The sequence below is a fragment of the Amia ocellicauda genome, chromosome 17 (genome assembly GCF_036373705.1).
Source record: "Amia ocellicauda isolate fAmiCal2 chromosome 17, fAmiCal2.hap1, whole genome shotgun sequence".
NCBI lineage: Eukaryota > Metazoa > Chordata > Actinopteri > Amiiformes > Amiidae > Amia > Amia ocellicauda.
The window spans coordinates 8,721,359-8,741,259 of NC_089866.1; the positions used below are offsets into that span (position 1 = coordinate 8,721,359).

General features: G+C 45.1%; 1 protein-coding gene across 4 annotated transcripts; it reads left to right on the forward strand.

The window, feature by feature from the left end:
• Nucleotides 1-226: 226 nt before the first annotated feature.
• marf1 (meiosis regulator and mRNA stability factor 1) lies at nt 227-19,818 on the forward strand. 4 transcript variants are annotated; one of them, XM_066689083.1, is made up of 27 exons: nt 227-850; nt 1,754-1,962; nt 2,393-3,169; nt 3,495-3,669; nt 4,076-4,281; nt 4,550-4,667; nt 4,890-5,062; nt 6,088-6,591; nt 7,088-7,248; nt 7,678-7,839; nt 8,196-8,382; nt 9,596-9,774; nt 9,881-9,961; nt 10,138-10,371; nt 10,564-10,683; nt 11,102-11,283; nt 11,428-11,651; nt 11,970-12,112; nt 12,382-12,515; nt 12,662-12,864; nt 13,112-13,339; nt 13,733-13,966; nt 14,236-14,454; nt 14,784-14,844; nt 15,067-15,189; nt 15,444-15,614; nt 15,845-19,818. In XM_066689083.1, exons 2-27 carry the CDS (start codon nt 1,810-1,812, stop codon nt 16,126-16,128), a joined length of 5,436 nt encoding a protein of 1,811 aa, XP_066545180.1. In that variant the 5' UTR covers nt 227-850; nt 1,754-1,809; the 3' UTR covers nt 16,129-19,818. The 4 variants fall into 4 exon arrangements, with proteins under 4 accessions (XP_066545180.1, XP_066545181.1, XP_066545183.1 ...); XM_066689084.1 differs by having other exon boundaries at nt 228-850; nt 11,431-11,651; XM_066689086.1 differs by lacking the exon at nt 6,088-6,591 and having other exon boundaries at nt 228-850.
• The last annotated feature ends 83 nt before the right edge of the window (nt 19,819-19,901 follow it).

Here is a 19,901-nt window from a genome sequence, read left to right on the forward strand (position 1 = left end):
TTTCTGAAGGCTTTTGCACATTTCATTACATTGAAGAATGTAAACCGATTAATAATAGTACTGGACAATTCAGTATATATATATATATATATGTTATTAAAAATAGAATTACTGTTGTCGTAAGTGTTTTGTGACACTTGTTTTGTGCTTGTTACTAATTATAATTGATCATCTGTTGTGTGTGTCAATTAATTGTTAAAATTAATTCAGGGCCTGGGTTTGTATACAATATGTACAGAAAACATGAGTATACTCTCAGTATCTAAATGCAATTCCAAAAACACAATTTGAGTTACTATTTTAGACATCTGTACCTGCTATCCCCTCACAAAGTAATTAGGCGTTGACCTGGGTACAACCACATTGGGATTGTGGGGTGTTACTACGCATCCCTACACATAGTGATCTCTATCATTGCAATCAGAGGGGATTCACAATACAAATCATTACGAACTAACCATACACCTTGTTTAAACTATACCACCACGATTCCACTAGACTAGATTTTTGGAAGCGTACAGCTATTCAAATTAGCTTGTTTAAACTGAAAATAAATAAATAAATACATAAATAAATAAAAACAATCTCCAGTGTGTGCAGACACCACTCCCCAACCACACAAGTCGCAACTATTATTAAGCACCGGCCATCAAAGTGTGCGACAAGCAGACTGCCGCAAGAGTCCATGTACGCCCCTTTGCGACAGTTGCCGTGAGGTCGACGGCACATGGAGGTTAGAACACGGTTCCGGTTTCCAAGGAGATAGAAAGGAGAAAAGAGAAAGAGCCGCTGGAGGGAAACGAGGGAAGAGAAAGATGTGAGAAAACAGAATAAAAGAGAGATTCGGCAGGTATGTGTCAAAACGGGCTGTGTACCCAAAACCCGCCCCGACAGCGGACAGTTAGTACAAAAGTCGTGCTGCTCGGAAACACTGCGAAGGAGATAGTTTAAGTAAAACGCAACGTCCGTGCAATCAGAGACAAACAGCCAGCCGTGTATTATAATTCAATATATTATAAACCAGCGCGTCTCGGCACAAACATTCAAAACGGAGTCCGCTTCGTGTTGGGCAAAGCAGGCACTTGAGTGTTTACATCCGCCCGAGTCGGAAATCACACGATTGCACGACCTCCTGCCTACTAATCTTTAATCAGTTGTTGTTTTTAACACGCCTAGTTTTTATTTTTGTAAGTTGTAAGCTCTCAGTCCGGCGCAACACTTGGCCCAGTTGCTCTGTCGGCTCGGTCAGGTTCATTTACACAAACGCGCGTCTGAAACTTTATTCTGCGTTTTATTTGTTTTTGTAGCGCTGCAGGTTTGCGGCTGCGTGGTGTTTCTTCATATTAATACCAAAAATAACCCCACTTATGCCTGGCAACACACTCTGGACCATTTTATTGGCTAATTCGGCTTCGTTTGTTAAATATCAGCCGCGTAAACGACTACACGTAGAGGAGTTTTAAATCCGTGCAATTTAAAGGCGCTACGTGTCCAATACTACCTTTTAAAGTAATACCATATTTGAAAGGTGCCAGCTCATATTTCTGAGTTTGAAAGTGTTTAAATCGGGTTCTGTGGGGTTTACTGTGTGTAGGTGGGTAATAGACCCTGTCTGGGTAGAGGTTAAACAAGAAGTAATAATATTTCGTCTTTACTTCGTGAGTTGGTTCTCACCACACGCCTTTCTATGCGGTTTTTACTCATTTATATTACATTGAAAATGAATTATTATTAATTTATTATTTCTTCCAAGGGGAAGAATGAGAGAGAAGATAGATGAGAGAATGGTGAAGTCCCTTGCAAGGTTGTATGATGGAAGGTATGGGAAAGGAGAGCTCCTTTTGTAGTTCTAGACCCTTCCAATGGCTCAACCACACAGAGAATGAAGCCCCCTCCAGGCTTTGGAAACTCTCCGACTGCTTTTCTTCTTTTGAACAGACCGCCCCTTGCACAGAGAAACAGGTAACTGTCAAGCAGAAGGGGTCACGGAGTTGGTGTGGTTCTTATGGAAACAAATCTCTAGGAAGGGATGGACAGGAAAGGAGGGCAAGCATGTGGAGTGGTTACAAGGCTTTCATACTTTTGTATAGCATCATACCTGGTGCAGACCTTGCTTTTGCTGTTTGTAAGGATTTAAGGGACAGGTATTCTGTATGAATGAATGTGTTAAGAGTTTCTTCAGAACATGAGAACTTGGTTTCTACATAGGTGTGCAACTGTATGGGTACTAAACTGCTTAATCAAAGGGTGAATCCACTTAGTTCTGCATTGGCTACTGTGACAGCTAGTGCACTGGCAACATTAACACTGATCATTCTCTCCTTGTGCATGCGTGTGCGTGTTGACCCTCATTTAACTTAATTTTCCTACTGTCTTCGTTTTATCTTTCCAGAAAGATTACATGGAAAACAGAAAGCCCGTGTTGGAGCTGAAGGATGTCCCTCCCCCTCCACACCATGCTGGCCCAAAGCCCTTTCCCGCTGCGCCCCTTCCCAACCCCCCTCCATGCTTCCAACCACAAACGCACGAGCACGCCCAGAAGCCGGGACAGACGGATGTCCCCAATGTAAGCATGTGCCCATGCTGTGAGGGGAACCTGCAGATCCATCACGGCGGTGCAGCTCAGCCCAGCAGAGGTTTCGGGGGTGATGGGAGTAGTAGTGGTGGTGGTGGCGTTTCTTTACACATCCCCAAGTCCCTGGAGGCCCCAAACGGCACAATCACCTGCCAGGTGGGCTCTGCCCTTCACCCTCCCCTCCCCGCCCTGGCCAACTCCTACTCTCAGCTCCACAGGGTGGGCGGCTGCGAGCTCCAGCTCTCGTCTGTGGCCGCCTCTCAGCCGCTGGGGTCTCACCAACACTTGCCGTGTTGTGCCGGACTCCTCAGGCAGCTCCATCCTTTCCCTACCATGGCCACTGCCTTTAGCCAGTCCAAACTCCTCTCCACTGGCTCCTCGGCCTCTGCCCCTCTACATGGTGGGTGCCTGGCTTCGTCCGGGTACTACCCCTTCGGAGTGGACTTCAGCCCTGGAGCCAGAGGAGATCAGCGCTACACACAGCGGGTCGATCTCTCTGCTGCACCCCACCTTTACACCAATTCTATGCACCTGAATGTAGACCACAGGGTTTGTCTCAAGGGCACTCACTTCTGCAGGGAATGTTTGAGAAAGGTTTGTGCTTGATTTTTGTTTGCCTTTTTTTTGTTAATCTTATTTCTGTAACAGGTTGTTTTTTTGTCATATATTGATTACATTTTTCTTTTCCCTTCTCTCCCTGAAGTGTTGATCAAACTGTACATAAAATCACTGGTATTCAGAGTTTGACAAGTATTTGGTCATGAAATGGAGAGAGAAGATAAGAGCTCCAGAGTATGTCCGTGCTTATTATACATGCAGGAGTAGTGCCAAAGCAACGTGTCAATAAATTACACTGGTTAGGATTTAAGAGTTATTGGAGTCATTTTGGAAAATAACTTGCTGTCCCTAACCCTTGCAGCCTGCCAGAGCTGTTGTCCCAGAAACGGCAAAAGTCTGGCCCAATATCCCCCCACCGTCAACCCAGTCTGCTCCTGTGCCCATCCCAATGTGCAACGGCTGTGGGGTGTCTGGAAGTACTGCGGATGGCATGTTGCTACTGGGAACTAGCCTGGGCAAATCGGGCCAGAAATATGGTAATTGTTTGGAAACTGAGAGTATGCCTGTAATTATGCTGAACTTACTTTAATGTGGAATGTTTAAGGGTGGTGGAGATTGAAGTATGGATTGTATTTTATTTATTTTTAGATTTTGCGGTTTTAATTTCATATTGTAATCGGAAATATTTGCCTTTTTTTTTTTTGTCTTGAAGATAATTTATTGTTATTGTAGGGGGAGGGAGAAGGACTAATTTTTTTTAAATAATAATCATACTTTTTAAATAAAATCCCAGTTTTTGTTCTTCTCTCTTCCCCAAACCTGAATGACTTGATGAAATTAATTCTTGATTTTCATAAAGACTGTGTCACTGCCTTTTAGCCAAGGAGGATTTTTACTTTTACGCCTCCGTGTATTCAAGCACCTGACTGTCCATTTCCTTAGGCTCACCTGAAAGCGACAATCTGCCCCCCATCGGAGTGTTCTGGGACATCGAGAACTGTTCCGTTCCCAGTGGGCGTTCTGCGGTTGCCGTGGTGCAGAGGATCCGTGACCGCTTCTTCACGGGGCACCGCGAGGCCGAGTTCATGTGCGTGTGTGACATCAGCAAAGAAAACAAGGAGGTCATCCAGGAACTCAACAACTGCCAGGTGAGGTGTGAGGGTGGGAATAAAATGTCATCTAAGGCCTGTGCTCACAGTGTGTATCTGGCATCGCACAGTGGGGAATTATACTGGAGTCTGTCATGCATTTAAATATAGCAATACCATTATCTTGCTTATTAGTGGATCTAAAAAATATTTAAATATGAATTTGACTGGTTCATTGGTGGGAAGAGTTAGTCATATTGCTGTAAAGGAAGTCTGTTAAGGTGCCAATGTTGAGACACACTCTGCAGCTACACCATCCCTCCCATAGGTGACCGTTGCCCACATCAACGCCACAGCCAAGAACGCCGCGGACGACAAGCTGAGGCAGAGCCTGCGGCGCTTCGCTGACACGCACACGGCCCCAGCCACCGTCGTGCTGGTCTCGAGTGAGTCCCCTCAAGCCCTGAGTGTCAGTGGAGCGGTTCATGTTTTACGTGTTTTATGTGTTTAAGAGGGTGTGCTCTCCCCAAAAAAACTTTAATTCAGTAGCCTGGAGAACTTTTCACTGCTGAATAATTCGTTTTGATTGTGCTTTTGCATTGGCATGTCAAGTATTTAACGGGGGATGCACTGCGGTATACTAGAAGGCGTTTGTTCTCCATTGGCAGCTGATGTGAACTTTGCCAGTGAGCTCAGTGATCTGCGCCACCGACACGGCTTCCAGGTCGTCCTCGTGCACAAGAATCAAGCCTCGGAGGCTCTGCTGCAACACGCACACCGTCACGTGGCCTTCGAGGAGTTCGTCTCCGACCTGCCGCCCAGAATGCCAATAAAAACGCAGGTAGGCTCCTTGCCCTTCCCTGCAGGCACTCTCAGCCAGCTATTTAAAATGTGCAGCCAGAGGGTGTGTATGTGTTTCTTGGTTAAGATGACTGAGAGGGATCAAACTGAACTTTCAGCTGGTTGTGAAAATCTGGCACTTACAGTATTTCACTCGAAGCAGCTGTGCATTGTTCTGCAAGCCAGAGCGGTTTTCTGTGTCAACATGCTGTTCTGTACATGCAGCTGCAAGTTTTTAATTTCTTTTGAAGTTGTATAATCATGCATAACAGATTCCACCTTGGCAAAAAGGCATCTACTGAAACTAATCAAGTTTGTGATCTAATGTTTTCAGTGCTTATGTTTGGATTATTTTTATACACTGTATTTCAGTACTTTTCAATGTCATTTGAACCTTGCTAGTTCTTTAAATACTAATACCACAGTCTGATATTAAATCCCACAATTAAGATTTAGGTATTTGAGGTGCATTTAAGCAAAGGTTTTCTCTTCAGTGAAAACAGCGTTCACTTCTATGTAGAAGAAAATGCAGTAATCTTAATATGAATGCTGAGTGGATTGCTGGGTTTGGTTAAACACAAAAAGTAAGACTTCGTAAGTAAGACTTATTTTTTGTGGTCAAACTGTACTGTTTTACATTCTTGACATTATGGTCTCCTGTTTGAATGTCACCACTCTTGCACGACTGTGTTTTCTAACTTGTTTCCTGTTTTTAAAAGCAGAGTCAGCTTTAGAATAGGTTGAGAAGCCGTAGAATATATAATTAATGTAAAAGGCCCACCCAATAACAATGATAGTCCAGGTAAGCTGTTTTGCTACATCCCTTTCGTTGGGACTGCAGACATCATAACTGAAATTTACAGCCACCGCTAATGTGCTTGTCCACATGGCAAGAGTTCCATTACAAATGCGGGGGAAACCCTGCTGAATGGCCTCCTAAGATGTACAAGCTTAAGAAATGGATACATTTATCAAGTGGGTTTTTAAAGTTAAAAAAGGCAGCAAATTTTTGTTTGCTTTTGCCAGCCCTCTTTCACCCTGCTATATGTCTACAACCTCCCAACCAACCGGGATGGCAAGAGCATCAGCAACAGGCTGCGGCGCCTCTCGGATAACTGTGGCGGCAAGGTGCTGAGCATCTCCGCGGGTGGCGCCGTGCTGCGCTTCAGCAGCCAGGACGCAGCAGAGCGGGCCCGCAAGCGCATGGAGAACGAGGACGTCTTTGGCAACAGAATCACCGTGTCTTTCTCCGCCCGGGCCAGAGAGGGGACGGTGGGGGACATGACTAAGCTTCCTCCCGCCTCCTCCTTCCTCCCCCCTTCCACCTCTTCCTCGTCCTCGTCCTCATTTTCCTCCATCCCCTCCTCTCTGGCCATGGAGAAACCTCGGTCCCCTAAGCGCACCGGACGCACTCTGCGGCTGTGCCAGAGCAGCCGAGAGCCGGCCTCTGAGCAGCCTTGCAGTCCCAGGAAGCGGGTCTATGCTGTCAACGGCTCTGCAGTGAAGAATGTTCAGGTCAAAAGCCTGCAGGTACTGGTCCCACAACCATGAGCATCGCCATGCCTCATTCCCCGCCTTCATCCTGCTTACGCTTAGTCCAGGGTAGACAGACCGAGACAGAAAGAAAGGAAACTGGCTTCTGCTGTGTGTGTGTGTGTGTGTGTGTGTGTGTGTGTTTTGTTTTTATGTTTTTATTAAAGAAAAACGGGAACTGGAAACTGGAGACATAATCTGAGGCACCCGATTTTTTTTGTTTTGTTTGTTTATTTCATATGGTCTTGATTATTGCAAAAATGTAATTCTTTATACCTGCTAATTGAAAGGGAATAAACGTGGATTGGAACTTGCATTCCTCTTCTAAGATTCTGTAGGTTACAACAGGGTGCCTCAACTCGTATTTCCAAGTTCCCCAGATTTATGATTAGAAGATGTGAACCTCTGACAAATGCAGCAGGCGTCAATGAATGGGCGCTAAACCCATTTAATATTGCTTAAGACATCTGCTTTTGTTGTGCTCCATAACCAGGAACTCTGCAAGATGGAAGCAAAACCTAAGATGAGTTACCAGCTCGAAAAGAAAACCCGGAATGATACCCCTTCCCCTCCGAGTAATGGGGAGACGACTTATGTTCCCACAACATCCTGTAAGAGTGCCAGTATGGGGGAGTCTTCATTCCGGGGCAGGAGGTACGAGTGTTGTGATCGAAGTATGCAAAGAGAGTGTGGTTTAATCTTGTGATGGGGTTTTTGTGTTAGTTTTTTTTAATATCAGTTTTCACCCTTCTTGGAAAAACCTTAAGGCTGTTGATACTGGAACTAATTGGTACTGTATATTTGCATGTTTGTGCCTGTTTGTACTACTCTTCTGATGTCTGGAACATGCAAGCACAAAAACTGTCAGACTAAATTAGATGCAAGCAAGAATTTTCTTTTTATGTTTTAAAAAATTTAAAATGTGATTTTGCTTGTGTAAATTATAACTAGGATCTTCCCACTGAACACACCATGGGGATAATTGAGTCTCTTGCAGAGTTCTGTGCCAGTTTTAAGAGTTAATAGGATGTGAGATGTAAAAGTGGCTTTCCATGTCTGAGTATGTTTCCTTACTCCTGGCAGGAAAGAGTGTGTGACTCCCCGTAGTGGGACAGACTCACCCGTAGAGAAGACGGAGAGGTCGCTTGGGGAGTTCCAGGTCAGCACCCCCTCGGCCTTCAGCAAGCTGTCCCTGCAGAGAGCCCTGAGCCCCCTGGTACTCTCCCAGGGCTCTTGGTCCTCACGGTGAGTGAGCGAGTGTAGTGGTGTTAGTTTTCCTTCTTGGTCATTCAGTTATGGCTGGCAGTGTTTCGCATTGAATTGCTGATTTTCTTCTCTGTGCTGATGCATGTATGCATGCACACACTTAATTTATTCAAGTTGATGACATAACCCACACTATTATTATACAGAACATTTTTCATAAGTAAATGCTGCTCAACTGTAAGTGTAATGCACCATTTTTTTCTTGGTTATAACCAGGGCACCGTTAGCCCCCCAGATCTCTCTGAGTTGAGGATTGTTCACTCCAAGTTTCTTACCCTCAGATGAAGTATTTGACAATCTCCCTTTCCCCTTTCCTTTCCCGTTCCCTTGTCCAGGAGTGGTTCCCCCTGCCTGTCCAACCGCTCCTCCCCCCTGACGGCACCAACCCGCAGCCCCTGTCCAGACGCCCCCCCGGACCCCTTCTCTAATGGTGCGGACATTCAGGTGGCCAATGTGGATTATAGGATGTCCCGAAAGGAGCTGCAGCAGATCCTGCACGACACTTTCTCCAAACATGGCCAGGTAAGATGGCACAATGTGTTTTGTAGCCTGCTGCGGTACATGCCTGGTATTCTCCAATATCTTCTTAAATTGTATAATTTGTTTTGGTTGGCTTGTAGTGTTGAAAACATTGTAAATTTGTTGTCTTAAAGCTAACATACACCGATCAGCCATAACACTATGACCACTGACAGGTGAAGTGAATAACACTGAATATCTCGTTATCATGGCACCTGTCAGTGGGTGGAATATATTAGGCAACAAGTGAACATTTTGTCCTCAAAGTTGATGTGTTGATGCAGGAAAAATGGGCAGCGTAAGGATCTGAGCGACTTTGACAAGGGCCAAATTGTGATGGCTAGACAACTGGGTCAGAGCATCTCCAAAACTGCAGCTCTTGTGGGGTGTTCCCCACGGTCTGCAGTGGTCAGTACCTATCAAAAGTGGTGAACCGGCCACAGGGTCATGGGTGGCCAAGGCTCATTGATGCATGCTCGAAGGCTGGCCCATGTGGCCCGATCCAACAGACGAGCTACTATAGCTCAAATTGCTGAAAAAGTGAATGCTGGTTCTGATAGAAAGGTGTCAGAACACACAGTGCATCGTAGATCAGTCAGGGTGCCCATGCTGACCCCTATCCACTGCCGGAAGCACCTACAATGGGAACGTGAGCATCAGAACTGGACCACGGAGCAGTGGAAGAAGGTGGTCTGGTCTGATGAATCACGAGTTCAAGGTGTTGACTTGGCCTCCAAATTCCCCAGATCTCAATCCAATCGAGCATCTGTGGGATGTGCTGGACAAACAAGTCTGTTCCATGGAGGCCCCACCTCACAACTTACAGGACTTAAAGGATCTGCTGCTAATGTCTTGGTGCCAGATACCACAGCACACCTTCAGAGGTCTAGTGGAGTCCATACCTTGACGGGTCAGGGCTGTTTTGGCGGCAAAAGGGGGACCTACACAATATTAGGCAGGTGGTCATAATGTTATGGCTGATCTGTATATTTGACTACTATTTTATTGCTACTGTTTCTTGTCTGGTTTATATCCTTTGGCTGTACAGTGACTCTTGTAGAACATACCCGTAGCATGTATATTGGGCTGTAAACGGAAGGCATTGTCACCACATCCTTTTGAGGTTGAGGGAATTTAGGGAATCTGGAGTTCTTGGAGAAAGGGGGCGATCCGAGCACTGGAAAAATGTTTACCCCACTTCCCATGTGTTCTGCAGGTTAAAAGTGTGGAGCTGAGCCCCCACACCGACTACCAGCTCCGTGCCACCGTGCAGATGGGCACCCTGCAGCAGGCGATCACCGCGGTCAGTGGGCTGCACCGCTACAAGGTTGGCGGCAAGCGCATCCACGTCTCCCTGGTGACTGGCACCAACAACAAGTCCCTCACCCTGCTCAGGTAGACCCAGCTTTCTTGATCTAGCTTGTCAGCCAATTCCATTTCTCTGCTTTTAAATTACTTGTTTTCTCTCGTTATTTTTTGTTTCTATTCTTATCATTTACAGCACAGAAATAGTCAGTATTCTTCAGGATGCTCCCGCCTGCTGCCTGCCTTTGTTCAAGTTCACAGAAATCTATGAGAAAAAGTAGGTTAATTTAAAAAAAGAATTTCTCCTGTTACACAAAAAATATAAATCATTGTTTATCAGCGATAAAAAAAAAAAAAAGTCTTGAATGTTTAACCATGTGGTTTAATAATAAAATTAACCTCGCGCAGATATGTTCCCAGTCCCCTGATTGCTCAGTTCTGTTCCCTGCTAAGGTTTGGTCACAAGCTGGCTGTGTGCGACCTGTACAAGCTGACGGACGTGGTGTCGGTGCGTGACCAGGCCAACAGCAAGATGTTGTGCCTGCTCCACAGCAGCCAGACCCGGCAGAGTCCCCTGGGCTCCTCGCAGTCTCAGGAAGGCTCGTCCAGCTGCAGCCCAGTGGTGTTTGAAGAGTTGGAATATCATGAGCCCGTCTGCAAACGCCACTACACCAACCCCAACTTCAGGTACTGCAGCCCAAACAGGCACGTGTCCAGGTGTTGTAGACATGCGTGGCATCTGAGTGCCCCTTAGGGAGCTTGTTCACTTCAGTTTTAAATATTTTTTAATGTCTGCTTGTTGTTTTTTGTATTTGTTTACTTGTATAAATGTATGTGTGTTATTTTAAAGATGTGTTTTCCACATTCCCTTCCCGTCAGCGAGTCTGACTTTGACCCGGACTCCTATAAGATCCCATTCGTGATGCTGTCTCTGAAGGTGTTCGCGGCCCAGGTGCACAGTCTGCTGCAAACCCACGAGGGCATGGTGCCTCTTCTCAGGTAAGCGTGTTCAAGAAAAATTAAAAAAATTACATGCATGCATTTCATTTAAATTTAATGTCTTGCTCATTTAATTGAATGCCTTAATAATGTTGATAAGGAGGAAATATCTGTTTTGCAAGGTTTTCATAAACTACATCAGTCAAAAATAAATATATATATATATATATATATATATATAAAATATGAGAGATGTGTGTGTGTGTATATATATATATATATATATATATATATAGAGAGATATAGATAGATCTGGTTTTGCTTTTTAGTATACATCTCCTGTTTAGAATAACAAATGAGAACTTTGCATGAGAGTGGAAACATAAGCTTTGTATATTATACTGTTTAAGCATGAGGCCTAGAAAAGGGGGATGTTCAAGTGCTGGAATATGGCACCTATACTGTATGTCTCATCCAGTTTCCCAGAGTGCTATGCCTCAGAGTTCAGCCCGTTGGAGCTTTCAGAGGAGGGGGAGGCCAAGGGTGCGATCCCACTGGAGCACCTAATCACCTGCATCCCAGGGATCAACGTTGTGACTGCGCAAAACGGCATCAAGGTCATCAAGTGGATCCACAACAACCCACCCCCGCCCAATGCAGGTAACCTTCAGCGCAGTGCCTGCCAGGGGTCGGCAGTCTTCCCTCTTTGCATTGAGAGTTGGGTTATTTTAGTGCAGTCCTGCCCGGGAGGAAAATCGGCCGCTGATGCATTGATTCTCCAACCTCCACCTCTCATGTGCAAAGCAGACCCCTGGGTGCAGCGCTGCAAGAGCCCTGTTGGGAACCCACAGCTGATCCAGTTCAGCCGGGAGGTGATTGACCTGATGAAGAACCAGCCCTGCTGCCTAATGCCCATCAGCAAGTTCATCCCATCCTACCACCACCACTTTGCCAAGCAGTGCCGTGTCTCAGACTACGGGTACTCCAAGCTCCTGGAGCTGCTGGAGGCTGTGCCCCATGTGCTGCAGGTCAGGCACACTTCTCTGCAATAATAATCATGATAATGGTGACTGCTGTTGAAGTAGTAATAGTAATGATATCATGTTATGCTTTCTAATCCTATGTTTTACAGTCACCTTTCTTTGTTCCATTCACTCTGTTCGGTCTTTAGCATAGTAATGTGTTTGCCAGATTTTGGTCTGACCTGAAAGGTAGATGTAGGTTGCCCTTTCTTCTCCTTGAAAATGGGCGAGATTAGGGTTGGAACTTCCAGTGAGCGTGACTCTGGTTGGCCGACGTGCCCTTGCTTTGTTGGGGAGGGATAATGCTGTGTGGCCGGTTTGCAGATCCTGGGCATGGGCTCCAAGCGCCTCCTCACCCTGACCCACCGGGCTCAAGTGAAGCGCTTCACCCAGGACCTCCTCAAGCTGCTCAAGTTCCAGGTCAGCAAGCTGGTTGTCATCCGGGAATTCATGCAGGCCTACCACTGGTGAGTGAAGAGGTCAAGCTGTCCCGGACTTGCCTGCTCTTGTGGCTTGGAAGCACCCCTCCTCTCGTGCGGTGCTATATTCGCACACATTGGTGGGGGGGGGGGGGTTGGGTGGCTTCCTTCACAGACGTCATGCTGTGAAACAAGTTGTGTTAATGCTACTCCATATGTAAATGCCTGTCCCAGGTTTTCCCACCGGAATGTGCATCTAGTAGGATGGCTTGGCATTGTGGTGCTGTCTGGTGCTCAGCGTGTGTGTCTGTGTGCAGGTGTTTCTCCAGGGACTGGGACGTGACCGAGTACGGTGTATGTGAGCTGATGGATTTGCTGGCAGAAATCCCAGACACTACAATCTGTGTCACTCAGCAAGAGGAAGACCTGGTCATCTCCATTCCCAAAAGAGGTCAGGAGAGTTTATTTTTTTAATATTGTGGTGTGCTTTTTTTCCTCTCTCTCTTCCTCTCTCTCTTCCCCTGTTCTTACATTTTACCACTGAGAACATTTTGCCCTGCATGCTGGTAGTTTCCTCAATGTCTTCTGTCTGTGCAGAGCGCACCCCTGAGGAGATCGAGAGGACCAAGCAGTTTGCCAAGGAGGTCGTGGATCTTATGCGCCACCAGCCCCACTTCCGCATGGTCTTCAACAAGTTCATCCCTTCCTATCACCACCACTTTGGCCGGCAGTGCAAGCTCACCTACTACGGCTTCACCAAGCTGATCGAGCTCTTTGAGGCTATTCCTGATGTCCTGCTGGTGGGTATCCCAGTCCTTGTTTTCTTTTTGATATTTTTTATGCTTCGTGTCCGGATACAAATTTATTGCATTGTTTCTTTTTAACTGGGAGTTAACTTTTCCAGTTCCAGGGTTCCCTGCCCCCCCTCCCCATCTCAATTCAAAATGTGGTGTTCAGTTCAGTAACCCTTTTGCTTGATTAAACATGTTCAAGGCGAGCATTGCTAGATCTTTCATGCTGTCTGTCTGGCTGTGCTATGCAATGCAGGTGCTGGAGTGCGGGGAGGAGAAGATACTGACTCTGACCGAGGTGGAGAAGGTGAAAGCACTGGCTGCCCAGTTTGTGAAGCTGCTGCGATACCAGAAGGACAACAGCCTGCCCGTGAATGAGCTGCTGACCGAGTACAGCAAGTACTTCGGCTACGGCCTGAAGCTGCAGGACTTCGACGTCAGCTCGGTGCCAGCTCTGCTGCAGAAACTGTGCCATGTGGTCAAGGTACTGGCAAGACTACCTGATCTGTACATTGTCACAGTTTTATTATGTACAGGGCTGCCCCCAGCATCCTAAGAGCCAAGTTTCCACTGTAGCCTGTTGAGAGAGAGGTGTGCTTTTCACTTACTGCTGACTTAGAAATTGGCCTGCACTGTAAGATAGTTTTAAATGGTAATCAACCGTTTACTTGGTAGGGGAACTGTTGTCTTGCTGTGTTATATATCTAACACACCATCCAGTTTTAAGGGAAGATCACCTTTAGCTAAAATATGAACATTTAAAACACTCTGAAGTGGGGTTAGCTAACCTGATGGTCATATAAGAGGACAGGGATGGTCTCTCGCTGTTGGAGAAAGCCATCTGTCTTGCAGCCTCCCATGTCTTGCTGTCTTCCAGGTTGTGGACACTCTGGCCGGCCGGGAGGTGCAGCTGATCAACAGGAAGTCCCTGCGCTCCCTCACCACCCAGCTGTTGGTCCTGCTCATGTCACTGCCGGACACGGAGGATTCCCTGGGTGTCGAGGAGCTGAGCAAGCAGTACGAGGCCACACACAGTGCCCCCCTCAACCCCTGCGAGTACGGCTTCGTGTCCCTCGGCGAGCTGCTCAAGAGCCTGCCCTACTTGGTGGAGGTTCGTTATGGAGGGCGAGTGGATGTTGCATGCTCCACCACAAATCAAATGCAGATCTGTTCAGGGATGTGTCAAGTGTCTTCACTTATTTATTTAGCACGTATTGGAGTTTTTATTCCGGTTTTGTTGTTTCACACTTCATTCTGTAATGGAAGGAATTGTTTAAAAATGACAAATCCCTTGATGCTGGATATCAGGTGGCAGCTTTTCCTCTGTTACTGGGCGGGTGTAAATCTATTTATTTTTTCTGTCACTGCCTTCATGCACAGTTGTTCGAGAGTGAGGACTCCGAGGGCGAGGACCGTGTGCGGCTCACACGGCTCTACCAGTTTGCGCGCAGCGTCAGAGCGCTGCTGCATACCTACCACTACCAGCAGATCTTCCTGACCGAATTCCCCAGCACCTTCAGCAAGTACACCGGGGTGGTCCTGCAGCCGCGCTCCTATGGCTACAGCACAGTGGACGAGCTGCTGGGGGCCATCCCTCAGGTGAGGCTGGAACAGAACCCGGTTCTCCAAACTGCTTCAAAGCTGTATGCAGAGCAATGCATCTGTTTTTTTTTGCGTTTAATTTAAATGTGATTTTATTTTACTGACAGTATGTGGTATGTGTAGAGTTGCATTAGCACTTTCTCTGCACACTTTGAGCCTCAGTACGTACAAAGCCTTAAGGAAACGTAATTTACCCAGCCAGTGGTATCCTCCCAGAAATGCAAGTGAATTCAAGTGTAAGGCTGGGCCCCAATGTACTTATTTTTGTCTGTGTTGGCAGCATGCTTTACCAGCCTGAACTAATTTTCTTCCTATTGTGTCAACAGGTAGTCTGGATTAAAGGTCACGGACACAAGAAAATTATTGTTCTCAAGAATGACATGAAAGGTAAAACGATGGGAAACCTAATAGTCACGTCAGCGCTGTGCTCAGGTTGTGATGTGTGCTTTTGTGTGGCATTTTCCAGTATTGCACTCCACTTTATATGTCTATAAGGAAACAGTCTTAAATGTCTTCAGTAATAGTCCTTTTCATCCCAGGGCCCAATGAACTATGAAAGTATTGGCGTGCTTGTGTATGGTGGTGATTAACGAAGTGTTGTGTTCGCAGTGCGAGCCAGCCCCCTCCCGCCCCCTGCAGAGAGCCCGCAGCCTGACAGCGAAAGCCAGTATGGGACAGAAGAGCGCGATAGAATCTCGACAGACGGCACGCAGGCTGGAGCACACAGCCCCGGTAACTGTCCGTCTCGTGTGGTTCAGGGAGCTGGTGTGGAACACTAATCTCTCGACCTAAGCTTCTGTGCAAAGTTTTATGTTTTTATCTTGAAGTTGCATGTCCTTTTGTCCATTTTGTAATGTCTATGTAGTATTATAATTGTGGTTTAATTCTCAATCAATAATTAAAAAAACATGCTACTAATAAGGGCTTTGATTACAAAATATATATATACATACTCCTGTCTCCTGACCACTGTGTCTGTGTGCCAGGCTCCAGCACCAGTGAGGCGGAGCTATTGTGTCTGAGTTCAGGGTCCCCCGTCGACCTCCTGTGTGGCCCCGTGCCATCCTGCCTCCCCTCCCCACAGCTCCGCCCTGACCCCGTCACTCTGGAGCACGCTGACCTCATCCAGTTCGAAGAGCAGCCCCTGCAGGATACCGGTATGTTGGTGGTGCCACGGTTGTGAAGAGAGTGCCAAATTACATATGGAGTGCAGACCCATTTTAATTTTCTTGTCATTTTCAATTTGATTCTATTTTCTACTGTTTTTTGTATGTGCTTTAAAAAAGAAACTCACTCCTAGTACACCAGAGCAGTCTTGTAATGAGGATCTTCCTGAATCTGAATTCAGTCTCTGCTCTTTATCTTCTCCTGTGTTGTTCAAATGCAGAGCATAACGAGACCAAAGCAGCAGCCGCAGCAGCAGGCTCCGCCGACCCAAGAAACGTCTCTGACCCCACCGAGCCTTCCAGTCCCCCTGGCCCGAAAGACTTCTCCTGCCCTCCAGTCAGGGCAGCCCAGCCATCCCCTGTCGAGGTGTCGAACTCCAGACACAAGCTCCCGCAGGCCCCCCGTGTGACAACCTCCTTGACTGACAGTCCAAACAAGAGGGCGTCTCGCAACAAAGTGAAGCTGGCAGCTAATTTTTCCTGTTCACCAGTAACACGGCTTTAAGCTTCGGCCTCACCACGTACTCACACATGTACACGTGCTCACAGGAACACAGTGAAATTGCTGGATTCAGCATTCAGGTTGCTCTTTAACCTCTTTAAATGTTTTTCTCCCTTTTGCCGATGCTTTTGAAATATTCTGTGCTTTGCCAACTATGTGCTGCTATATATTTTTGTTTTGCTTTTTTGGTTGGTTTGTTTTCTGTTTGCCACTCCCCCATCTGACTTTCCTTTCAAATTATTAGCTGAGGCTTCAGTGCCCCAGCTTTATCGTTTTGATTTGGCAGTGCAGGTTTTCCATTTTTAAAGCCATATGCTTTCTGTGGGAGTTCACACATTGCCATAGAGACCAAATGGGAACCAACCATTGTTAAATCTTTTAATTTGTGCAAAACACTTGCAAGTAAAAAGCCAATGGAAACTGGAAAAAGTGAACCAGTGCAAATTACCAGATGCTCACAGAGCCTATCATTACTGAGTTAGTTGTAACTGCATACCAGGGTCTCAAATTGATTTAATGTGTGTTTTGAATTTATCATAACCAAGAAGAAAAAACTAAAATTCTCTCAATTGTAAATCTTTGGTGTGATATTTACACAGCCCTTTGTATACCAAAATATGGAAAGAAAATATGTATTTCTCTTGACAAAAAACAAGAAGTGCTTTAATAACATTTGGTTCATTGAGTTTTAGCTTTGATGCTCCTCGTCTAGGTAGTTTATTGTAGTCAAGTACCCTTCCCCTCAAGGTATTGTACCTTCTCCTTTATCTATAGCATAGAGGAATGGAGACTTCTTGGCCAGATTGCACTTAACATGGAAATGTAATCTCTTATAAAATCAGTGTATGTTTCTGTTACTCTGGCTGTCTCATCTGGGTTGAGGCACTTCATTGTTGGTTTAAATAAGACCTGAGAGGGAGCCAGTAAGATCACCTTTCTAATGTGACTAAGTGCAGCTTCTTATTTTTTTCCCTATAAAGGATGAAGTGAGTCTGTGCAGTTTACTCTAGACTTATTTGTAGAGTTAGAGGTTGTTGTTAGTTTTTCCTTTCACATCAGACGTTGGTGTATTATTTGTTCAATCTTTTACACTGCAAGTTATTACAATAGTGACTGGTTTTACAGGCCCTGTGCGTTCATGATCTTAAAACGGGTACCACATTTTTAATTCAGCAGAGGTCAATCAAGAATGCAGAGACCATCAGGGGCTGTTGAATGGGCCATTTGCTTTCCTGATAACTTAGTTTGACTTTAAGTGGCACTATTAGACGGAGATGGGACTTGTAACACTGCAGAAGCAGCTCATTTCACAAAGTTGTGACCAGAACTCCAATATGTGGGATAATGTTTGGGTATTTGTGTGTGTTGTATGTGGGTTTGTGGCAAGTTCTGATTTTTGCCTTGATGGGCCCAGATGTGTGTTTTAGGGAAAGTTATTGCTTAAGGGCCAGTGTGCCTAGTCTCGGCCGATGCAGCCAGAATGGAAAATAGTCTGAAACTCTGTTCCCTGCCAGGAGCTAGGCACCAGATTCTTCATTTTGTTTTTAGAGAGCATTCACGTGGACTGTGGTTTACAGTGCAGTAGATGGTGTGAAATATGCATGTAATGCATAAATCCGTTTTGAAGAAAGAAAACTTATGTTTGGAGAGGGATAAAAATGATGGAGAACAAAAAAAAAAGGCTAGATAAACCACATTTCAAATTAAATTTGAGTAATTTCCACAGAGAGAGATCTCCTTCACCATACCTGTGGAAACATCAAGGTTGTTTTCTTGAACCTTGTTGGTTGGTCTTTTTCTTTTTTTTGTTTTATCTAGGTAAAAGAAAGCTGTTTTTTGGGGTGTGTTTACATGTGCATGCTATTGAATCGTAGAGAAGCATTAAGCTTGCTCGTATTATTTTTAGTAATAAAATAAGTGTTTTTACCGCAGTGATTAGAATCGGGCCCAGTGGCGTTTGGAAGGCAGTGTCTGTGAGGGGGAGTTGCTCTGTGTGGAACACCAGTGTGGGCCCCAGTGTGCCCTTATCCAAGAGGAGACAAAGGATTGACAGAGGCCCTCTGAGGCTTTCTGGGCAGAGCCTGGCTTTTACAATGGCTTGTATTAGCCATGGCACACGTGAGAAGGACTGACGCTGAGCAACTCTCTCTGTCTTGTATTTGTGTTCTTGTTTTTACATGTTGTGTTTTACAGTTGTGTTTTTGTGACCTCAGACTTGTCCTACATGTTGGAGTTGTGTCCGTAAATTAAATAGGGTTGCTTTCTGGTGTACAGGAGTAGAGGGGGGGAAAGAACTTAAGTCGGTTATATACAGTATTACCTTATAGGATCTAAAGTTGTTTTTGGATTGGTCTTCCTCCCTGCTTGTTGTGTTGATTTTTCAGGTCAAAAGAGAAATGGGCAAAAGCCCATGGCATTCATCTACCTCTTGGTAAAAGCGAGGGTAGTAGTATTTGATAGCTAATGTAGTAGAGTATTTCCATACCTCCCGTGCCACGGTTTCTCCTCTCTCCCAGTCTGCAGTAAAGAAAGTGTGAAACCGGTTTGTTTGTTTATTTCCCTCTCAAGAGGATGGAAAGAACTCATGCTATTATTAAGTAGAGGCGTTCCTCCTGCAGAAGACCACCGACCTGTAGGTTCAGAGTAAATGTTTTTGCAAGGGCCAATTTTCCCGTAGGATTGAGCATTTGTTAAAACTGGAACAACCCCCTAATGAATGTTCAGGGGTGGGAAGAATTCACCCTGGAAGTACAGTGAATTCTGAGCAAAGCCAGTGGTGCCTCTTGTATATCATGTGTATCAAGTAAGAGGCTTTTCAGATATTGAGATTTGAAAAAAAAGTTTTAATGCCAACTTTTTAATTACTTTTAATATAGGCACTTTCTTGTTTTTTATTGCAAGTCAACAAAGTGCACAGAATAAAAAGTTGATCAATGTCCTAGGCTTAAATGTATAGCTGTGCATCCAATTCAAATCTGGTCATGCGATCCCTTAAATAATAACCTACATATGTGCTGTACAATATGAATTAATGACAACCCTCATGTTGCAGTTAGAACTGAGACTCAAAAGTAAAAATGTTTTTTTTTTTTTGACATTCAATTACTACTAGTGCTTTCATCATTATGGAGCTAACTGTACCTTTATATATGCACGTCTGCATAATTTTTTTGGTTTGTTCATTTTTAAAATCCTGCATTGTGGTTTAACTGAACCCAGAGGTTAAATACCATTAAAATAATGTTAATGAAGTAAATTATAATAATAATTTAGACGGCCTGCTGTCCGGAATAATGATGTCATACTTTCAGGTTTGTTTCTAAAACGTTAAACGTCTTCACCGAGGATTGAGGGATGAGGCAAAAATGGATTTCCTAATTCTACACGTCTAATGTCTCTGAAATAAACGCGCATGTTGGCACCACGTTTTTCACTTGTTTGATACTGCTCTTCTCGAGCAGATCTCGATTTTGTATTCATCTGGCACCCTTCCAAATTACTGTTATGTTTGTTTCATATTTCTGTTATGGAGAAATTGTATCTCTTGTTTTTGTAGCTGCTTTGCTTTTTTTGTTGTTGGTGTGTGTACTTGTTTTTCCTTGTTTTTTCCCCTTGCATAGGTGAGAAGTTACAGTAGCAGTTTTGTTTTGTGAAGGGACCAAATGATTTATGTTAATAAATCTCACAAGCATATCCCAGTATCTTGTATTATTTCACATATTTGCATGTAAATCTGGGTGTGGTTATCGCTCTGAGGGGTATAATCAGAAACGCAC

Coding starts and splice junctions, on each gene's coding strand:
- marf1 (XM_066689083.1), top strand. CDS start 1,810: ATGATGGAAGGTATGGGAAAGGAGAGCTCCTTTTGTAGTTCTAGACCC. Junction 3,170..3,494: donor GCAGGGAATGTTTGAGAAAG/GTTTGTGCTTGA, acceptor TAACCCTTGCAG/CCTGCCAGAGCTGTTGTCCC. Junction 9,775..9,880: donor AAGTCCCTCACCCTGCTCAG/GTAGACCCAGCT, acceptor TATCATTTACAG/CACAGAAATAGTCAGTATTC.